Source organism: Pangasianodon hypophthalmus, chromosome 28 (assembly GCF_027358585.1).
Source record: "Pangasianodon hypophthalmus isolate fPanHyp1 chromosome 28, fPanHyp1.pri, whole genome shotgun sequence".
NCBI lineage: Eukaryota > Metazoa > Chordata > Actinopteri > Siluriformes > Pangasiidae > Pangasianodon > Pangasianodon hypophthalmus.
Window position 1 is genome coordinate 6,501,663 of NC_069737.1, and position 22,354 is coordinate 6,524,016.

At 38.4% G+C, this 22,354-nt stretch overlaps 1 protein-coding gene across 3 annotated transcripts in view; it reads right to left on the bottom strand.

Annotated features, from left to right (window-relative positions):
* The window catches only part of fhip1aa (FHF complex subunit HOOK interacting protein 1Aa), a 27,292-nt gene that overhangs the window by 4,342 nt on the left and 596 nt on the right, over positions 1-22,354 (bottom strand). The window contains exons 1-13 of one of the 3 annotated variants that reach the window (XM_053230939.1): positions 17,564-17,976; positions 12,158-12,283; positions 9,874-10,080; positions 9,292-9,709; positions 8,353-8,639; positions 7,963-8,121; positions 7,722-7,808; positions 7,259-7,426; positions 7,035-7,114; positions 6,221-6,420; positions 4,154-5,032; positions 2,777-2,955; positions 160-280 (exon numbers count right to left, since the gene is read on the bottom strand). In XM_053230939.1, the coding sequence (XP_053086914.1) occupies positions 160-280; positions 2,777-2,955; positions 4,154-5,032; positions 6,221-6,420; positions 7,035-7,114; positions 7,259-7,426; positions 7,722-7,808; positions 7,963-8,121; positions 8,353-8,639; positions 9,292-9,709; positions 9,874-9,978 (2,683 nt within the window). In that variant the 5' untranslated portion in view covers positions 9,979-10,080; positions 12,158-12,283; positions 17,564-17,976. Of the gene's footprint in view, positions 1-159; positions 281-2,776; positions 2,956-4,153; positions 5,033-6,220; positions 6,421-7,034; positions 7,115-7,258; positions 7,427-7,721; positions 7,809-7,962; positions 8,122-8,352; positions 8,640-9,291; positions 9,710-9,873; positions 10,081-12,157; positions 12,284-17,563; positions 17,977-22,354 lie in introns of those variants that run through there. The other 2 variants (XM_053230940.1, XM_026942933.3) reach the window with 2 other exon arrangements.

A 22,354-nucleotide genomic window follows, 5' to 3' on the forward strand; every position in this document is an offset into this window, starting at 1 on the left:
ATTCAGGATCAATCAGGTACCCTTATTGGTCAATTTATCTTTAAACAAACTACATCTTTGTAGACAAACTACAGAAGGTAGTAAAAAGAGGAAAGCCTGAGGTCCTGCTTTTTTTCCAGTAACTTGTAAAGAAAAGTAAAGAAAAGTAGAGTGATGAACCTTGCACTATGAGTGAACTCTCTCTGGCCAGGAGACACTGCTGTGCTGCCAGGAGAAGTTCAGGAAAATCCTTCTGCCTTGCTGCCAGCTGCTCGATCTGATTCTTCACCGAGGCTAAGACCTACAGACACCAAACAAAGCAGAGCAAGCATGAAAAGATGTGAAAAGGAGGATAGTGTAGCATTGCATGCTGTCGCACTCACAGCGGGTTTACCTTCTTCTTTTTATCCATTTACTCATTTACAGTGTGACAGAAGATCAGGTCATAGAAAGAAACTGTGTCTTTAGAAAAAAGAAAAAAAGACTGAATAAAATGATTGGAAGGAAAAAAGTAAAATGTATAAAGGTAGAATAAGAAAAAAAGAGCCTGGAAGGTGAGACAAAAGGGGAAAAAACACTGGATGAAAGGATGAAAGGAAATTAAAATAATAATAATAAAAGAAATCAGAATGTAAAAATGTAAAGAAAGAAGAAAGTGGAAGAAAGGAAATTGGAAGAAAGGAAATTGGAAAGATGGAACGAAAGTGTAAAAGTGTACAGAAAGAAAAAGAGAGTTGTGAAAGAAAGAAAGAAAGCAGAGAGAAAGGAAGGAGGGAGATATGAAAGAAAAATGAACAATGTGATGAAAGTGTAAAAATGTAAAAATTCCGCATTCTCCATCACAGGAATAATTAACACCGAGAACTACAAACCTTCACACTATTTAGCTTCTAGAGGCTTTTATAAATATTTATCTTTATATAAATATAATCGTTCCTTCATCTCTCCATCACTTTCAGCTCAGTACACTTTCCTTCAGGAGATGTTCATCTACGTTCCTCTTCTCATTTCAAGCACTGAACTGAGACTGTGCTACACACACGAGGCTCGGAGCTCTGGAACCCCAATCCCAGATCATCTCTGCTCTCCTCAGAGTGTGACCTTTAACCCCCGGCTGTGTTTCACAGCAAATCCTGCAGAATAATAATGTAATTGTTTGGTCTGATCCGCCTTCAGCTCCTCTCTGGCTTCTGAAGTGTGTGTATGTGTGTGTGGGTGGGTGGGTGTGAGTGTGATCGAGCAGCTGCTGCTTTATTGGATTTACATGTTTACAAGCTGCACTGTGTTACATTATGGATGAGGCGGAGCGAGCTCGGTGTAAAATCAGCGCAGCTGCAGCTCCTATGAGACGAAACACTGTGTTTCGGGTTGTTCAGAGAGTCTCTGTGGAACAAATACCCAACAGCTTTTTCAAAATCCGAAGGGAAAGTGAAATTCTGCTAACATTCACACTGAGATGCTAGCTATTCAGTTTCTTCTGCAAACATTAGCATTCGCTAATGTGGGTTCCACTGAAGAACTGATATCTTTAATCATTGTAATTTCTTCAGTTGTCTATATCTAGTGTGTGTGGAGTAAGAGGTGCATACTTGGAGCACAGTGAAGCATGGTGGTGGTAGAATCACTTTGCATGGACCCCATTTAACTAACTATGTGACTTTTGGTTGCACCAGAACTCATTTAGGGGTTTCACAGCAAAATGGCTAAATACTCAGGCAATCAGAAGTTTTACTTTTTCTTTTTTATTTGTGAATAATTTTGCAAAATATATAGATTCCTCCTGACACACACAGAGTTATTTTCAGTAGATTCATAATTTTAAGTCCTAGATATTGCTTTTAATCCTCTAGATGTACATAAAGTACGCAGGCGAGGATGTAAACAATGACGATTGTGTAGCTGTAACATTTTCAGCCTCACACTAAACCCAGGCCAAAGCAACGCTGCTGACTGGTCAACTGCTATAAAGTGGGCAGCTGAAAATTACAATTTTTCAATGAGACAGTTTAAAACTTTAACGTGACAAAAAGAGGAACAACAGCATACTGAAGCTATATATTTAACTATTCTGAAAAAGTATATATATATATATATATATATATATATATATATATATATATATATATATATATATATATATATTAGATGAATAGATGAATAAATGCAATAAAATGATTGAAGAAAATAGTAGATATGTACTTTAAACCTTTTCTGTGTTCATCACAATGTAAAACCATTTCCTCTTTATTGTATTTAGCTATAATTAGCTGCAAATGTGGAGGAAAAAAGAAAGAAAGAAAGAAATGTAAAAAAGAAACAAGAAAGGAGTGAAAGACAAGAAAAATGAAAAAGAAATGATGAACACTGGTATTAATGTGTAAAAGTATAAAGAAAGAGAAAAAACAGTTGTATGGACAAGAAAGCAAGAAATCAAGAAAGAAAGAAAGAAGTGTAAAAAAGAAACAAGGAAGGAGTGAGAGATGAAAGAAAATGAAAAAGAAATGATGGACAGTGGTATTAATGTGTAGAAGTGAAAAGAATTTTAAAGTAAAAAAAAAACAGATGTGTGGACAAGAAAGAAAGAAAGAAAGAAGGAAAGAAAGAAAGAAACCTTGACAATAACGCTGATATTGACAGAATGTCTAAGACTTAAAGAGTTTTTACTTCCAGTTTGTAGAGTGTAGAGTTTCTCAGTAACATGTGAGGATAATGCTGGAGTCTGATGAAGGTTAGCTGCTGCTTGGCGGTTAGCTGGTGTCTGGACGAGGGGTTTTGTGAAGGTGTGTGTGTGTGTTACCTGGTACAGCGAGCGAACACTGGGCTGGAACACCATGTTGGTGTTTAGCAGGAAGGAGCGCAGCAGTGGCTGTGGATAAGCAGCGAGCTGTGCGATGATTCCCGTCAACAGAAGATTCACATGCAGAGAGTTCTCCAGCATGTTCTCAAGTCGAGAGAGCAGCACGCTCACAAACGGGCCTGCAACACATTTCACACACACACACACACACACACCACAAAATTTCAAACACCAAGCATGTGTCTATGTGTAACTTTGTTAATCCGCTACATTCAGGGTCAGAGGATAAATTTCTTTTGTGGTGCTTTATTAAACCACTGATAATTAACTCAGTGTGCAACTCAGTAAAGTTGTGTTTTTGATAATGTGTGACATTAAGAAAAAACAGCTCTTAGAACACTTCACGCCTACTTTATTTCATCCAAATCAATCAAACTTCTTTTGGCTTAAATTCATGTATGAAATCTAAGAACTGTTTTTTTTTTTTAATGTCACAGATTATCAAAAACACAATTTTACTGAGTTGCACACTGTGTTAATTATCAGTGGTTGTTTAATAAAGCACCACAAAAGAAATTTATCCTCTGACCCTGAATGTATGTATGTTATATATTTCATAATCTCAGTGAACTATTTTTTTTTTAATTCTAAAAATTAAATCTAAAAAACGAACACAGTTGCATGTAGAAATGCTATTAGTCTTTTAAATTGTTATTAACCTTAAATTATGAATATTACTATTTTATAAATACCTCCAAAAATAGCTCTGTAAGTGCAAGTTAATAGTTAATAGTAACATTATTCACACAAAAACACAATTACAGCTTTCTTCTTTGTTTCTCAAATAAAATTGCACCTGCATTGATAAGGACCAATCAGAAGCGGCCATCGCAGCGCACGCTGCCCAGTTCCTGACCAATCAAACGACACTTACACGTGCAAACAATTTGCAACCGACAGAACCGGGTGAATAAAAAAAAGATGATATCACAACAAATCAGTCAGAAGGTGTGAAAACAGCCTTAGACTCAGTGGACTTTGGGAGTAGATGATTAAGATAAAAATTCACATCGAATAAAAATGTAAAATGTCACATATTGTCACAAGTGCATTGTCAATTCCTCCCAAATAAAGGCTTTTGACTACATAAAGAGTTTGTGATTCTGATATAGTGCACCTAAACGGGATAAGGTAATGGATAAACACTAGTTTAACACATGGCTGTGTCTTAAATCACATGGTATACATACTGTTACATATTGTATGTAGTGTGTGAGATGAAGTGCACTATCAATACTTGGATTCTTGGGTTTTTTGCGCTCATAAATGTTAACCTAGGTGAATCGTGTGTGATTTGAGATGTAGCTGATGTCTCACCCGTGAAAGGCATGGCATTATTCACGCTCCCGCTGTGAGGTTTAGTCCTAAATGGTGAGGGGGGTTTCTCCGTTTCTGGTGTCTCGGCTGAAAATGAACTGAAGTCCACGTCGTCCTCTTCTTCCATGATCGAATTCCTCAACTCTTGTTGCGTCCTTGTCGGACTTTTCACTTCGACAACCAGAGTGCGGATCAGCTCCTCGTACTGTTTCGCCAAGTCGTCGTCTTTTTCAGCGTGAAGGTCGTGCGAGCTCTGATCTGCTCCAATCTGGAAGCCATTTTGTTTTTCCACATCTGGTTGCACAGAGCCGTTTTGGATTTCTGATTTTGCATAAGAATCTTCTGGCTTTTCTCCACCTGCCTCATCCGTGACGGGACTGGAAATGATTCGCTTTCTATCAGCGGACTCGTTGGCGTCCTTCTGCGCCACCAGATCGTACACTATGACGTCGTTCTGAAATTCCGACTCTTCCACGTAGGAGCCATTGACGAGCAGAGTGGCTGTCTTTCGGAGTTCCTGGATGTGTTGCGGCGGTTCGTCTGGGACGCCAGCGACGGCTCTGTTTTCTTCTTCTTCCTCTTCCCGCTGCGCTCGTGCAGCACCGGCGTCATAACTGTCGTCCCACTCGAGTTCAACACCAGAGGAGGAAGTGACTTCAGTAAGAGCCCGTGAGGTCACACGAGGGCGAGATTTGTCCTCGGGAGGCGGGGTCACTCCGTCGTAGGGGGCGGACCAGACGCGGCACGCACGCATGCAGCTGCTGATGCCGTTACGTGCGTCGTACAGGTAATGCAGGTAACTGACGTCCAGGTGAATCTCTGAGCCGATCACACACGAGTGACCGGAATCGTCCTGCTCTGAAGAACACGCCTCCGTTTCTATAACAAGAAATATTATCATTAACTTCATTTAAATAATCTTTAATAACTTCAGAATCACTAACGTTACTTAAAAACCTGAAAGTACATTAACGGTTATCATGTACAAACATTTACAGATTTTCTCACTGTTATGATAAAGAAATCCAGTCGCAATGCATTCTGGGAAAGCTGTGCTTAAGATATGTTTTAAATATCTTAAATATTGCTTTAAATACAACAGCTGTTCATTGAAATATTCTGAGAATTGAATCCAATTTTAAAATATTAGCGATATTGAAATACAATTGAGTGCAAAAGTTTGTACACGCTTACTTCAAAACAATACAGCCAACATAACATTTAATGAGTGTTTAACAACTGTTCTTGTTTTTTTTTTAAAACTCAAAATCAACAAAAATGACTTTTCCCCCCACTTCCCTCTAATCCCTTTTCCAGATCTCCTTCAGTTTGTTTTTGGATTTTTGCTAATCTCCTCATCCAGAGTGTCTTTGTTTCTTTCATTTCTAAATGATTTCATTGTTGGTAACAGACTCCCTCAACACTTTCATATATTTTTATCCCCTTTTCCAGCTCTGTGTCAATATTTTCAGGATAAAATCAGATCCTAATCAGTTCTGTCGACTGGTTCTAATCACCATCATGTGATTTGGGGAAAAGGCCAAGGAGACAGATCGTGTCACTCGGGCCTCGTTCTCTCCCACAGACAAGAGCAATGATGTTAATATTCTTTAAGATGAAAAATGTGCACTGAGGAATTGCAATAACAGACAGGTTTTAATAACCACAGTTCTACAACACACCCAATTCCCAAATGCATATACGTATAAAATACATTCATATTACCCATAATTCCTGAGGAAGATGTGAAATATAGGTCATGTTTCAAACACTAGTAAGTGATAAAAGGGGTTTTATTAGAGATTCATCATGAATTCATCAAAAAGAAAATAGAGAAAGGACAATGTCGGATTTAGTGCCTTGCTGCTATGTAAATAAAGGGATTGTATTTAGAGAACCACTGAGAATAACACCACATGAACACTCAAAAATCAAACAACTATCATCATGCCATCATCATGTTATTAAAGATGAAAGTTAAAATGGATTCACTGTGTTCTAGTGTTTAGCAAAAACCTTAAAAATGACTTAATCACAAAAAAACAATATGAGGAAAATCTCCATTACCCATAGTTCCCGATTGGGCTCCATCAGTCACCTTAGACCACGTGATGGAGTCGAGCTGTCGGATTGGTGGAGCGATGATGTCTGGAGAGCAGCAGGATGGAGTGAGGGCAAGAAATTTAGCCGCAGAAACGGAGTAGCAATCTCTCTCGTTCAGGACACGTCGCTGACTCAGCATCATGTGGTTACATGGGATCAGATACCTGCCCAAAATCATACCATGTTAAAGTGTCACTGTATCACATTCACACACAAACACACAAATTACTGCCTACGATTTTAAATGTTGTACACCGAGACTTTCGGACTTTGAAACAAAGATTAATGTCCATTCTCTTTATCTTTATCACTTGAGAGATTTGCCTGGACTTCCTCTACGATATGGACTTCAACCGATTTAAAGTGTACACTAACAAAAAAAACAGCACAACAACAAACAGGTCACAAGCGTCTCACCATCCAGTGTGTTCCTGTCCCAAATCACACTACATAGGCCACACAAACACCATCAGAAACGTCTCACCATCATCAGTCTGCTGTGGCTGTGTCCCAAATCACACACCATACTCACTATACAGGCCACATACACACTACTATCAGTCCACTGTGAACATATCCCAAATCACACACACCATATTCACTACATAGGCCACAAACACCATCAAAAACATCTCACCAACATCAGTCTGCTGTGGACGTGTCTCAAACTACACACCCTATTCACATACATAGGCCAAACACTACAAACCCCTTGGTTTGCGACTTGAACAAAATGGTTGTGTAAAGATGAGAAACGTCTCTTAGAAAACATACTCACTTGAGTATGAGCTGAAGCATGACGTCCTCACAGTACAGCCCAATCAGAGTGCGGAAGAGAGCGAGAGACACAGTGCCCAACTGAAACACAGGAAAAAATCAGAGACCGATTAAACAGGAGAATACAGAGCAATGATTTACTCTTACTTGAGGATTATTATTATCATTATTACTCATCAGTATGTTTTGTACTCTTTCCGAACACCGGTAATTATATGTGAGCACCTGGAAGGGCGTGTTGATACGGCTGACGAGCGTGTCCAGGATGTGCACGTTGTCATGGCGATGGAGGAGGATGAAGCTAAGGAAGGTGTGTAGCAGTGCAGGTTCAGTGACAGCCCTTAGGAACAGATCCAGATACGCTGTGGTGGTCATCACTTCCTCTAGTGTCAGCTACACACACACACACACACACACACACACACACACACACACACACACGCACACAAACACACACACGCACACAAACACACACACACACTGAATTAGTCCTGTGTCCTTTATGAACTAGGCTGTGTCCTTTAAACATACATTACACCAGACGTACAGAATCAATACTGGATAGTGTATGCAGGTGATCAGTGACTCCGCCCACTTTTTAACATTCTTAGATCCAGAAATCTGTCTTATATTCATCACCTTGACAGACATTTCAGGAAAAACTACAACATATTGAAGCACCACTCACTTTATGCAGCGCAGGTCCTAAAACAGGAATGAGAAAGCCGTTGATGATGTAGCCAACCAGCTGATCTCTGATGGACGGATGAGCCACCTGCATGGAAAAAACATTAGCACATTACAGACGTGTATAACCATACTGTGGAAGTGAAATCATTACAGGTCTTTAGTTACAATAAACAAAAAATGTCCTCATAATTCACCTGCTTGTATCACTGACCATGTCATTTTTACCTTATTGCTCTCACCTGCATGACGGCGTTACAGAACTCGAGTGAGTTTAGGAAGTGAACGAGTGCAGGCACCTGCTGCCACTCATCCTTCTGTATGCAGTGCCAGTCTTCACTGGACACCTCCAGCTTAGCAGGCAGAGACGAGTACAGACCACTCAGACCTGTGGCTAACACCTACACACACAGAGAAAGGGAAAAAAAAGACACAAATTAACCACTGAATTAATGAAAGAGAAAGAAAAAACACCTTATGGATAGATAGGAAGAAGTAAGGAAGTAAAGTGAGAGATACCGGACAGAAGAAGGTGTTGGGGTAAATGAGGTGATACCAGCCAGAAGAAAGTGTTGTGGTAAAGAGAAAGAAATATCAGACAGAAGAAGGTGTTGCAGTGAAGTGAGAGATACCGGACAGAAGAAGGTGTTGTGTGCGATGTGTGTGGCCACGCGCTGGTTGTCGTTGCTCAGGGTCATGATTAGGAGCAGGGCGTCTCTTGCCTGCTGTCCCATCGCTCCATCTCTGTGGATGAAGGGAACAAGGAGGGAAAAGAGCAGGAAGTTAGCAGCTCCCTGATCCTCACTGGAGTGGAAGAACAGCTCGAGGATGGAGGGATCGCTGGACACAACACAGCACAGCTGATGGAGGAGAAGAACGAGTTCATGCTCCACCATGGAGGAAGTAGGAACACCTGTTGCTGAGATAGAAAAAAAACATTGTAATCATCATTAATTAACTGCAATATAATCATGCTCATTTTACAGCACAACTACAGTACAGTACAACTACTGTCCTAGCCGTGCTGCTGTACGGAAATAACCCACACCTTCTGACCAGTCAGATTCAAGAATCCTACTGTGCTATGGTCTAAGTTGGAATAAACTGAATATTCTTTGACTCATGGTTGTATTCTGTAATTACTTGAGTCTTCTGTATCTTGTAATTTTAACAACAACAACAACAACAATAACGACAATGACAGCAACAAAAACAAGAATAACATTATATTCTGTAAAGAATATTGATATATACACTATGAGCAATGAAACCAAGAAAAGAAAAATACAAAAAGCAATAAAGAAAGACAGAAAGAGGGATAGAACAAAAGACAAACAAAGAATGACAAAGACAGAAGGACAAAAAAAACAAATTAAAAAACAAAAGTGATTGAACATCAGAAAGATCAAAGGAAAAAACAACAAAAGACAGAACAACAAAAACACAGGGAAAGAAATGAGAACAAAAGAGAGTGAGAATAAAAGACTGAAACAAAGACATAAAGAAAGACAAAAAGGAGGAACAGATAGAAAGGTAAAATGATTACTGATGTATTTACTTATGAACCTCACCCGTTTGACCCGTCGCTGTTCCCGAGCAGGACGAGAGCAGCATCATCAGCGGCTTCAGAATCGGCTTGTGATGTAAAAGCGGCTGCTTGGCCTGACCAATCAGCATCTCGTACATCTTGAGCTGCTCGAGCTTTGATTGGTCGGTGAAATCTCGCCTCAGGCTCCACACGAACAGGCGCTCCATCACGTTCTCCATAATGACGAACTCCAAGATGGGGCCCATGGCTCCGCCCACTCCGCTCTCCTCCTCCATCAGGAGGAACAGCATGTGCTCTACGTAGTTCTGCACCGCGCTCGCCTCATCCAGTGGGATTGTCGCGTGACGGAGACCATGAGCTCTGAAAGTGTGAACTCCGACCCCGAGGCTGAGACCTCCACTGCTGCGTAAAGGGTCATGTTTCTCCAGGATCTTAACCACCTGATGAGCACAAACAAACATGAGGTGTCCATAATATTCTGTGTATACACACACATAAGATGCACATTTTACACACACTTCTTTTCATCATTTATAATGTTTCCTTGTGGTTCAAATTGATCATTGCACAGCAAACAATAGTGTCTGTAAACTCCTGAAAACACCTGAGCCCAATGGTTCTTGAACACGATCATGCATGTTTCAGGGTCGACGCCCTTCGGGACCAGCGCCTGGTTTCCTCGACCCCTATTGGCCACTACAGATGCCATTACTGTGACATCACAGCATGGGTTAAACCACAATGAGAGAAAAGAGCAGGGCCCCCCTCACTGCATTCTGGTCAAAGATGGATCATGAAGCTGCTGGCAGACCTAAAGTGGAATAAAAAAAAGAGAGAGAGAAGAGACATTAATTGATTCATTCTGTATTTTATCCCCGGAGGACTAGTGGTTAGGCCACAGCGCTCTCACCACTGTGGCCTCGGTTCGATTCCCGGCCAGGGCACCGACCCCCGACCCCAGCCACTGCAGTTGCACGCAATAGTGTGCTCTCAGTGCCGGTCCCAAGCCCAGATAAAATTGGGGAGGGTTGCATAAGGGAGGGCATTCAGCGTAAAAACTGTGCCAATCAAATATGTGGACCAATGATCTGCTGTGGACCAAGGAGCAGCCAAAAGAGGAACAACAACAACAACAACTTATTTAAGTATTTATTATGTGTTCAATTTACAAGCGTTTCATTCCACAAGCGCTCCATAACCCAAAAAAAAAACAAAAACAACAACAACAAAAAAAAAAACACAAGGCAATGTACCCTGTTGGGTTTGTTCTACACTTTCTCCATCAAGTCCTTTAAATGGATTAAAAGCCACACATCCACCTTCCATACGATGCAAATTTCATTTAAAATCATAATATTAGCCTAATGATGTCACAAACATGCAAAATAACTTTTAGAATAAATACAAATACATGGTTTATTCGCTGTCCTGCTGTTGTGTATCACATTAAGTGAACTATGTAAATACAGCTTGCCCGACATCAGCTGTCAGCATTCATCACGTTTTCGTGGACACTACCGTATGTTCGATGGTTAGTTTTCTTTAGAATAATAAAGCCTGTGGATTAAACATAGTATGATCACTATACACTTGTCTTTGAGTTAAATTAAACTTGAACCAGCTAAAGACAAACAAGAATGAAAAGAGACTGGAACACAGACTCACAATGTTATACCACCTTTAAGTTTACACATTAAGTAATGGGCTGTGTCCCAAACCTACATACTGTTGTAGTAACCTGTGTGGTGCATACTATTTAGCAAGCCGAGTTCCTAAGCATTTAGCAGCAACAGTAAAAGTTCCCTAGTTGGCATGACAGCTTTTCAACACTTTATCCCAATAAGAATACATCCGGAAGCACATGTAAATGTTGGAAATTCACTCTGGTCACATGACCAGCCTTAACCTCATTAGACGGTGAGCTCCTGGGATTTGGATTTATGTCTCATTACTCACATTAATAACGCCATCTCCTTTCTTTACAGGCTTACACTTGAATATTGTTCTCTCCCTGAGCAGCAAACCTACTTGCTAAGAAGTGTGTGAGTGAATTTAAGCCTCTTTTTTTCCTCCACTTGGCCTCCTTAAAGCTATGACAGGAATGCCTATGAAGGGAAAAAACAGCGACTCGACAAAACACGAGCGATCCTCTGAAGGCCGAACTCGATCCCACAATGCACTCTGACTCCAGCTGAGAATTTCAAACACACAGGGTTCAGATTTCACACCGTGCTCATGAGAATACCTCACGAAGGTGACACATGGAAAATGACACGGCTATGTGTTAATTCATGTCTCTCTGAGTGTAGAACAGGATTCGGATGATTACTGACACGTTCTCCTGTCCTGTGCAGGCGTATTTTATATAACGCCATATGTGAGGTTTGCTATTTTTAGCAAGAGCAATTAAAGCTTGAATATGAGTTCTAATCTAATAAATATGAAATTAAAATCTCATCAGCGCTTCATAAGATGCAGCTATGTTATCTATAGTTACTGAGTGTGTGTGTGTTTATCTGAAGAACTGGGGTGTAAATGAGTTGAGTCTCTCACAGATAATCTCCTGTGTGTACATACATTTAAAATGTTTTTTATTCTAATATTGTTATTTCTCTAAATAAATATGTTGTATATTTCAAAATATGTAAAATGTGCTAAATAAATAAGAGTTTACTACTAACCATAGAGCTACACTTTTCATTCATATCTGCTAATGTGTGCATATTTCCCATAATCCCCTTCCTTGGAAAGACAGCCTCTTCCCAAAACTGAACCCAGAGTGCCTGTGTTTTGTAACGTCTCTGATATTTTTTTTTTTGTGAATACAGTGATATTTATACACACGACAACTGCTACGAAGTACAGATTTGAACAAAGTCCCTTCCTACCTGCGTATGAACATTTCTGCAAGTTCCTGTTGGCCAGAAAGCATCCAATCCGCTCACACTCCGAGTCTCGGCATCGTTTTAGGAACCGGCAGAGCTTCAGATTGGAACGGATCAGAAGGAATAAACCTGTGAGGATGAGAAGGTGCTCGAGTGAGAAATGAGAGGGAGAGAGCAGCTTTTCTATAAAAGTGTGTGTGTGTGTGTGTGTGTGTGTGTGTGTAACAGAGAGTGAGGAACAGAGTACATGTGGGAGTGTGTGCGAAGAGGCCTGGGAGGAAGTGACCGGATGGAAGCGAGGTGTGAGTAAGAGAGTAAACTATGTTTACAGAAGAGAGAGTAGACATGAGGGAAAAGCAGCAAGAAAGAAGGAGGAGGAGTCTCTTTGGCTGTGTGTGTGTGTGTGTGTGTGTGTGTGTGTGTATGTGTGTATGTGTGTATGTGTGTCACTTCCCCTACACACTAACCCCCCCACACACACACTAAACCCATTCCACACACTAAACCCATTCCTCCTACACACTAAACCCATCCCACACACTAAACCAATCCTACACACTAATCCACCATTATTTATGTAACTTAACCCACCATAAGTTACTGACAAAAGTTAAATATTTTTAATAAAATTGGGTTCTATAGGGGGAATTAAAAAAACCTCTCAGGCTACAATAAACAGCCTATATATTAATGTACACATGTAAATAATGTGCCTACTTTTTTAAATAACTTGTATGTAAAATAAATCTGAACTGCTACTTTATACCAGTTCCTTTTTTGTAGAAGCTGAAGAAAAAAATAAGATTCTTCAAGCGTAAACATTGGTGGTACTTCACATTCATGTCTGCTCTAATTTGCTTCCAAAACAAGGAAGTCGTTAAAAGAGGGATTAGAATAAAATCCAGGAAATGCAGGAACGCAAATCTCCATAGCCATGTGTGTGTGTGTGTGTGTGTGTGTGTGAGAACTAGACCCACACATACCCATTCAGTAGAATTACTGTGTGTGTGTGTGTGTGTGTGTGTGTGTGTGTGTGTGTGCGCGCTGACTTTAATTTGGGTTAATTACGCTCATTTGGTGCTTCCCTGATATTATCAGAAACAGAAACTAAGACAGGAAGAAAATCCACAAGCACAAAGTATAAACACCAATCAGTCTGAATCGCCCTTTATACTACAGATATGATAACCGTCCAGCATGATGTGGGTGTGTTCAGCTTCACACATCACACACCACCCTCTGCTCTATACTAACACAGAGAGGCAGACAGTGAGAGACGAATCACGTCACTTGTGTTCAGTGAATTTTCTCATGATTTCAGCACAACACAATGAGAGCAGGTCGTATCAAATTGCCTTCTTTTATCCCTCCGTCTGTCTCTCCATAGAGACACACACACCCTTCATCTCAGGGTGTGAACCTGGATTTATTCACAGTGGGATATTCTCTCTCTCTCTCTCTCTAACACACACACACACACACACACACACACACAGTCCCTGTCAGTAATATCACACTCAACCTCTTCACCTTTTTAACAATTTTTACATCAGCCTTTTTGTTAATGTTTAGGCTGTGTACAAATTATTAGACAAAATAAGACATCGGCTATTATGAAAACCTAAACGCAGTTTATACAATAAGTGATGACACATGAGACAATTTCTCATGAACAAGAGACCATGTGGTGACCGTGTGACACCGTGATGTGTTATGATATGACACACATCACAAAAAGACAGATGCATGAAAAAAAAAAACATTAAAAAAAGCAGTCAATGATTCAATGAAGAGATGAAATTTATATAGGGCTAATTAACTGCAAACAAATGCAGAAAAGATGACTGATAATATTAAAGCATATTTATTTATTTTATTTAAGTATTTATTCAGTATTATTATTATTATTATTATTATTATTATTATTATTATACAAATTGCATGCTACCACTTTTAATATTCCGATACTGATATTGAAACCTTACCGACATAAAAGACAGCAGTTGAACTGAAACAAACAGAAAAATCACTTATATTACAAACAGAAATAAATATAATAAATTATAAAATATAAAAATAATAAAATCAATCCTAATACAAAATATATTCATGTTATATTTGGTACAGGATCGGGTCTAATTTGTTCTTTTATAGCTTATATCCACTCCACCATTTTGTGCTGGTATTCGCCCAATACTGATCCAGGGTTTCAGATAGAGCTCTAATTTTTTTTATAACTAATAACTCTGTATCTGTGTGTGTATGTGTGTGTGGGTATCAGCAGAACCTGTTTCTCAGAGAGTTAAGCTGGTTTAGGGTTGGGTTTGTCTCCTCACACTGTTCCAGGGTGTGTTGTTTACACAGTAACTTGCAGCACCACTACATTTCTCTCTCACCCACACACACACACACACACACACACACACACAAGTAATACACCTGTTTCTACAAAATTGATTCTAAAATCTACTAAGATGTACATCATATTTATATTTTTAGTGCTTTTTTAAATTTTATTATTGGCATACACACAACACTTTACACACAATTTTCCACTCAAACAGTAGAAGTAATGTTTTCTCTCAAAAATATATGTGACAAAATTATTAGAATATTTTAAATATTTCAAGCAAATTCAAGTCATTCTTGAAAAACTCTTAATTTCCTCTCAGACCCCAGGAAGTCCGACTTTAACCGAGTACTGTTTCCCTGGGGTAGAAATATGAGGATGCACACATGTAAAATTGCCTTGTTAACCATATTACCAAATGGAAAATAAACTCTGTTGCTGTTATTCTCTAAAGGGTAGGAGTGACACTGTATTAATTACAAAGCTGGCTTTTTATGTAAACATAAGAAATGGCAATACTTTAAAAAAACTGTGTTTGAACACTTCTGTATTGCTGTATATTGTGATCCATATCGTGTATCATAGAAACATCTCTGAGAATCATGATATGACATTTATGGTAAGATATCATATCGTCCACCTCTGTCATTTCAAAGATTTGTAAATATTTCTAAGATTCAGATTTTCTCTCAAGTACCTGACGATATAATTTAGAATTAATTATTATTATTATTTTAACAGAAACATTTTCACTAATGGTCACTATCCATGGAAATAAATTACTGGAAATGACAGGTCCTATATAAATAAAATGCAAAAATGTAAACAAACAAACTAATAATAACCACCATCTTCTTCAAAAATAGGCCTCTCAAAACTTAGTGAAATTCCTGGCAAATAAATTTTTTTTCCACCACAACTCATCCAAACAATATTTAATAAATACAAAGTCAGAGATAAAGTTAAAGATGAAGTTACTGATAAGATTAAAGTTAACGTTATCTCTAAATTGAACTTTATCTAACTTCAACTTTAAAGTTATTGTTAGAGATAAAGTTAGAGATAAAGTTAAAGTTAGATATAAAGTTAAAGTTAGATATAAAGTTAAAGTTAAATATAAAGTTAAAGTTAGAGATAAAGTGAAAGTCAAAGTTAAAAATTAAAAAATGGTGGATCAGATATTGGAGAAGAAAAAGAGAATTAATTTGATCTAATCCTGCAACAAATAGAAAAGACTAAATGAATTGGATTTGGAACTAGAAGTTAAATTATTTTTATTATATTTATATTTTATACTTTATTAAACTCATTGTACAGTGCCTTGCAAAAGTCAGACCCCTGACCCCTGAGTAGTTTTCTCATATTACTGAATTACAAATGGTACACTGAAATTTCATTCCTTTTTGTATTTCAAAACACTGAAACGCAAAATCAATTATTGTAAGCTGACATTGGATTTGTGTTGGGAAATATTTTTAATAACAATGAAAAACTGAAATATCTTGCTTGCATAAGTATTCAAGCCCTGTGCTGTAGAAGCTCCCAGTTTACACAGATGAAAGAAATTGCCTTAATGAGGACACAGTTGCCTTACCATTGCCATCCACCTGTGAATCATTAAAGTTTCTGTCACACTTTCCGGATAAAAGCCCATTGTTGAAGGTTCATTGATCAGGCTGTGAATCTGCAGGAAAATGAAGACTAAAGAGCATTCTACAGAAGTTAGAGAAAAAGTAATAAGTGTTTGGATATCCCAGTGTGCACAGGTGGATCAATAATCAGGAAGCGGAAGCTGCATCACACCACTCAGGCATTGCCTTAAAACTCAGAGCTCAAACAAGAAAGAAACTTGTGAGAGAAGCCACAGAGAAGCCAGCAATCTCTTTGAAGGAGCTACAGAGTTCAGTGGCTGGGAGTGGAGTAATGGTGCACCAGTCAACCATATCAAGAGTGCTGCATAACACTGGCTTATGGGAGTGTGGCAAGATAGAAGCCGTTAATCAAAAAGTCCCATTTGAAAGCCGGAGTTTGTCAGAAAGCATGAGAGTGACCCAGCTCTAACGTGGGAAAAGGTTTTGTGGTCAGAGGAGACCAGGCTTTTTGGCCAAAACTCAAAGCGCTACATGTAGCGCAAACCTAAAGCTTCCCATGCCTCATGACACACCATCCCTACAGTGAAGCATGGTGGTGGCAGCATCATGCTATAGGGATGCTTCTCATCAGCAGGAACCAGGCTTCTTGTTAGAACTGAAGGAAGAATGGATGGAGAACCTGCTTTGGTCTTCTAAAAAAACTGAAGCTTGGGAGTAAATTCACCTTTCAGCAGGACAATGATCCCAAGAACAGGGCAAAAGCAACACTGGAGTGGCTTAAGAACAGAAAGGTAAATGTCCTACAGTGACCCAGTCAAAGTCCTGATCTCAACCCCAGACGATTTGAAAATTGCAGTCCACAAATATAACCCGACCAACCTGAACAACCTGGAGGAAATCTGCCAAGAAGAATGAGCCAAAATCACTCCAACACTGCATGCAAAGCTGGTACATAGTGTACATATCCCAAAAGAATTAAAGCTGTTATTGCAACCAATAGGGGGGGTGTTGAATATTTATGCAAGCAAGTTGTTTCAGGTTTTTTTTATTTTTCATAAATATATTTCCCAACATAAATCCAATGTCACCTTACAATAATTGATTTTGAGTTTCAGTGTTTTAAAATAAAATATCAAACAGAATGAAATTTCAGTGTACCATCTGTAATTCAGTAATATGAGAGAATTGGTCAGGGGTCTGAATACTTTTGCAAGGCACTTAAGTGATTTTTGTGTCAAAGCTGCAGTTTTCGAATAAAGCTGCAGTTTTGTGCTGTAGTGTTTCAATGTTAAAAGTAGTTTTTCATTTTAAAAATGTCGATATCGAATGATACTCAGAGTTTAAACTGTTAAATTGAGAAAGTAGGCTTCTGAGAAGCTCGACTAAGAATCTGCCGTATTCGAGTTTTCTCCTTTTTTTCGAGGTCTCCTGCTGATGACCTGATCTGAGAGAAGAAAACTTTCTTACCGTCCTGGGTGAAACTGATGGCCGTCTCCTCTCCACTGTCTCACGCTAGCTGATCAATGGACATGTGCAAGTTTACGCATACAGAGTAAATCAGTTTGCACGTTCTGCAATCTCTTAACACTGAAATAATTTCATGTGTCGCTCACGCAATTCTGACTGAATAATTTGGAGAAACTGTTTTTACAATTTATATTATTGTCCATTAGAGTCGTGTTATAGTAGATATGGGATGTTACAACAGAAACAGACACACAGAGGCTAAAATCTGCTACCTCAGACATCCTCTCACACACACACACACACACACACACAAATGCAAACTCAATCTCATTTACATACCCAGGAAACCAGAACCTGACACCTGATAGTTGGATTTACGCAACATTGTTGACATGGCAACCATAACCTTGGAGATAACAACAATCAAAGAACACACACGCATGCGCGCGCACACACACACACAGAGGATAGTGATTGTGCACAGAACTGCCTGCACTGTGTGAGATAAAGCCATAGTGGTGTCCCAAACCAACATACCAGTGCACTAAAGAGTGTGTCAAAATACTACACCACCCCTAGTGTCTAGTGTTAGCTTGCTAGCTGTGCTGCGTGGCTGTGTCCCAAACCGCCATGTTAACAATAGATCAGTGATTAGAACATAATAGACGGCTCAGTATTTTGTTGCACTACTTCAGTATTTACACCTATATTCAAAGGCTGTGTCCCAATCCATACTACTGTACTAGTGTATGGATAGTATATATACCATGTACTTTTAGCAAGCTGAACTGTCCATTGTGATGAATGGCTAAATCCCAAACCCAGTACTAGTGCACTCAACAATTTACCATAGATGCTGTCACACTACTTAGGAAGAGTGTAGTAGCATGCAATTTCAAACATAGCCCATGGAAAGGCTAGAAAACACACTTGTTCCTTCCTAACACTCCTCCTTTGTCATGTCTTGGGCTGTGTTCCAAACCGCCACACTGCTGCACTAGACAACTAAAGGGGAAATGATACATTCTTTTAATTCCTGACAATCGTATCTAACTTTTGAAGTGTGTAGACAGTAAGACGTGTTCTGACAACGGTCAAGCGGGTGCTCTCTTTACCAGGAGGCGTAGATAAACGCACGTGTGTGTATGTGTGTGTGCATGTACAAAAGGCAACAGAAGACACATTGTGCATCTAGAACCCCACCCTACTCCCAACATTTAGGATTAAACTCAAATTACTTTTATTCTTTATTATTTTAAAACATTTTTACACCTTTATCCCTTTCTGAATGTCTCACTGGCTGTGTTCAAAATCAAGATTTATGATAACCAAGTGCTAGTTTATTAGAGCAATGTGATAGTTTAAAAGTAGCAAAGTTGGCTATTGTTTTTTCTTCTAATAGAATGTATTAATATTATTGTTAGTCGTTGTAGTAGCTTTTACAGTCAGGTAGAAGAATAAAAAATAAATTATCCTGAAAATTTCCATAACACATCGGAATACTTGGAATTTTGAGGTTCTACTTATTTTTGCCATAAATATGTTATTTACACACCACTGGATAAATGTTATAACAGAAATATTCCTTACAAGTATAAAATATATAAACTTTAAACAAACTGTACCTGCTTTGACCTTATTGAGAGTCAAAACTGCGAACAAACTGAAGTTTATACCATGGAGCCTAGTGAGTACAGAATACCCATAATGCACTGTGGCATTTAAAGACAACGTAAGGTGAATAGGGTGTGATACCTGACATTTACACAAGAACATTTCCAGTGACTGAGATTTGTTTTTGAAACCCAAGACACCAATCAGTCACATAATATTATCCCTCTCTCTCTCTCTCTCTCTTTCACTCACTCTCTCTCACACACACACAACGAAACACCACAAAGCTTCACAAAACTTCACACTGCATGTACTTAATTGTATTTAGTGGTGCTGATTTCTTCATTTTATGTTACTCTTTTTCTGAACCTCTGTACGGCACTTTGGTCAGTCGTGGCTGTTTTTATATGTGCTATATAAATAAACTGAACTTGAACTTGATGTACGAGGAAGTGAATTTGATAGACGGAGAGAAGGAGCGATCCAAGATTTTTTGCAAATACATTTCAAAATTTTTCAAGAATTCTTCAAAAGCAGTTAGAAAGTGTTCATAATTGAAGTGATGGATAAATAGATGGATTTAATAGATGAATCGATGGATGGATGGATGATGGATGGATCTGATGGACTGGATGGATGGATTGGATGAGTGTGATATAAGGGTGAAGGACTGATTAATGTTTTAAACAAATAATTGTAATAAATATTTTAAAATCTTTGCAGCTTATGGGCATGACAGTTTGAAAATGTTTGTGATTGTATGGATGAATAGATTAATGAATGGATGAAATAGGCAAATAAAGGAGTGATTAACAGTTTAAACGAACAAATTGGCAAAAATATTTTCTAAAATATAAATCTCTCAAGGGCTTGACACTTGTAAGTGTTTGAGATTGGTTGGATGGATAATGGATATAGTCAATGTATGTATGTACGGATGGATGGATGGATGGTAGATTGGATGGATGGTAGATTAGATGGATAGGATAAGCGAATGTGAAGGATAGCTGAAGGAGTGATTTTAAATGTTTTAAACAAATAGATTAAAGAAAAAAATTTTAAATTCCATCAAGGGCTTGACAGTTTGAAAATGTCTGATTGGATGGATGAACTGGATACATGGATGGGTGGATAAAATGATTGGATGTTTGCATTGGATGAATTGGAATAAAATAACAATGAAAATTAATGAAAATATCAGTGATTGGATGGATAGATTGGATGCACAGACTCGATGGATAAGTGGATGGATGATTGATGGATAGATGGAAGGATGGATGGATGGACAGATGGATGGTTTGATCAATTGGATGGATGAATGGATAGACTACATGAATGGATTAGATAGATGTAAGGAAACAAGAAGAAGAAAAGGACACAATTTACTAGTTGGACAAAGATGTGAACAATGTTAATAAGTTAGAAATTCCACCATAATTCCCCCCAAAAAATACAATTTAAAGATAAATTAAAGATACACATCAGATATGAGTTTATTATATTTTATATGGGTTTTATATACAATTTGAACACAGTTTAGGATTCGGAAAGCACCTTTTGGTCCAAATGCATAGTCTTGCAAGCTAGACCTCTAGGTTTTGCTAAAGAGTCTGGTACCTTTCCTTAACCAACTGTACCCAAGAAGCACCTGCTTTAACAGGAAGAGGCTGTTTGACTGACCTGTGCAACTGTGCACCTGACCAATCACAAACTTTTCACAGGCAAACATGTGAGATTATCATGTTTACTTCCCAAACAAAACTGTGAATAAACTTTTAAACATTACAGTGTGAACTAGATGAGAGCTTGCACTTAAAAGCTCATTGTCTCAGAGTTCAAAAGTTTGTTTGTCCATCAGAAATTGGGGCACATACAATATGTGCATATACATTGAGGTGCAGAGAGCAAATTAGACTGCAAGCTTAAAGATTCTGAAGCTCATCGCCAGAAAAGTGTAGAATAAGGAAAAGAGTGTCTGAGGCTGGCTGATGTTACATAACTTTTTTTTTTTTAAACTTAAATGGAAGACAATCTAGAGACTAAGAAATGTTCTGCTTGTGGAGAAGTACTGCAGCACTCAGAGGGCGTGTGTGTGCGTGAGAGAGAGAGAGAGAGAGAGAGAGAAAATACCTTGTTGTAAATTATGCAACCTCAAACACACCCACTGCAGAATTGTAAATAAAAAATGATCCCTGTGTAAAATATTGATTTGATGCCTTCTGAGAAGTGATCAGACTATAGTAACAAAAAACAAATGCTCTCACTTTGTGAACAAACGTTTTCAGAACCCAGCAAACAATTTCAAGTGAAGGAGTTTAAAAAAAAAAAAAAAAAAAAAACGTCAGAGAAAACCAAAAGTGAACATATCTCATTACAGATCTGGAAAACAAATACTGATTAAATAAAACGTTACACCACAGAGCTGCTGAATTCTCAAAGCTGATTGGCTCGATGGTGCTGATGCATTTTCTCTAACAGCATCTCTGACAGTAGTGATGTTCTAAAAAGTTATTGTTTCCATAGCAACAACTTGTAGAGGGATTTGTATGACAAACACACCACTTAATTTAAAGCTAATAAAAAAACGGATTTTTTAACTGTGCCGTTATTTAAAGTCGATGTGATGAAGTTTTCTGTAAGGAGCCGTTTGGTTAACATTTATGGAAGGAGTCTCCAGTTTCAGTGCTTTGCAACAGTCAGGAAGTTTTTGTCTACATGACAGACGAGTTTGCGGTTACTTAATACCATGTTTGTGGGGTTTTTTTTTCTAAAGAAAGAGAGACGGAAATAGAGAGAATGGTGACAGAATTACTGCGATAGCATAAGTGATAATAGGAACTAACTCGTCTCACGAAGGATCCCTGACTCCAATTGTAGATGTTTAATTAATAAAAAATTGTTAGCGTTAGCAAATTCCTGTAGTCTAAGAGGAATAAAACACTTCACGATGTGCTGCTACTGATGGATGTTGATTATTTTCCTATGATGAAAGTGTTTTATTCCTGAGCATGGGTCTCAGGTCTGTATTTGATTGGACTGGTATTAGATCAGACATTTTCTGGTTTAGTATACTGACATATTTTATGCTGAATTACACAAAATGTGGTGCAGCATAAAACTTCTGATAGCAAGAGAAAAAACATGTACAAAAAAACCCAAAAAGAAAAAATGTTGGAA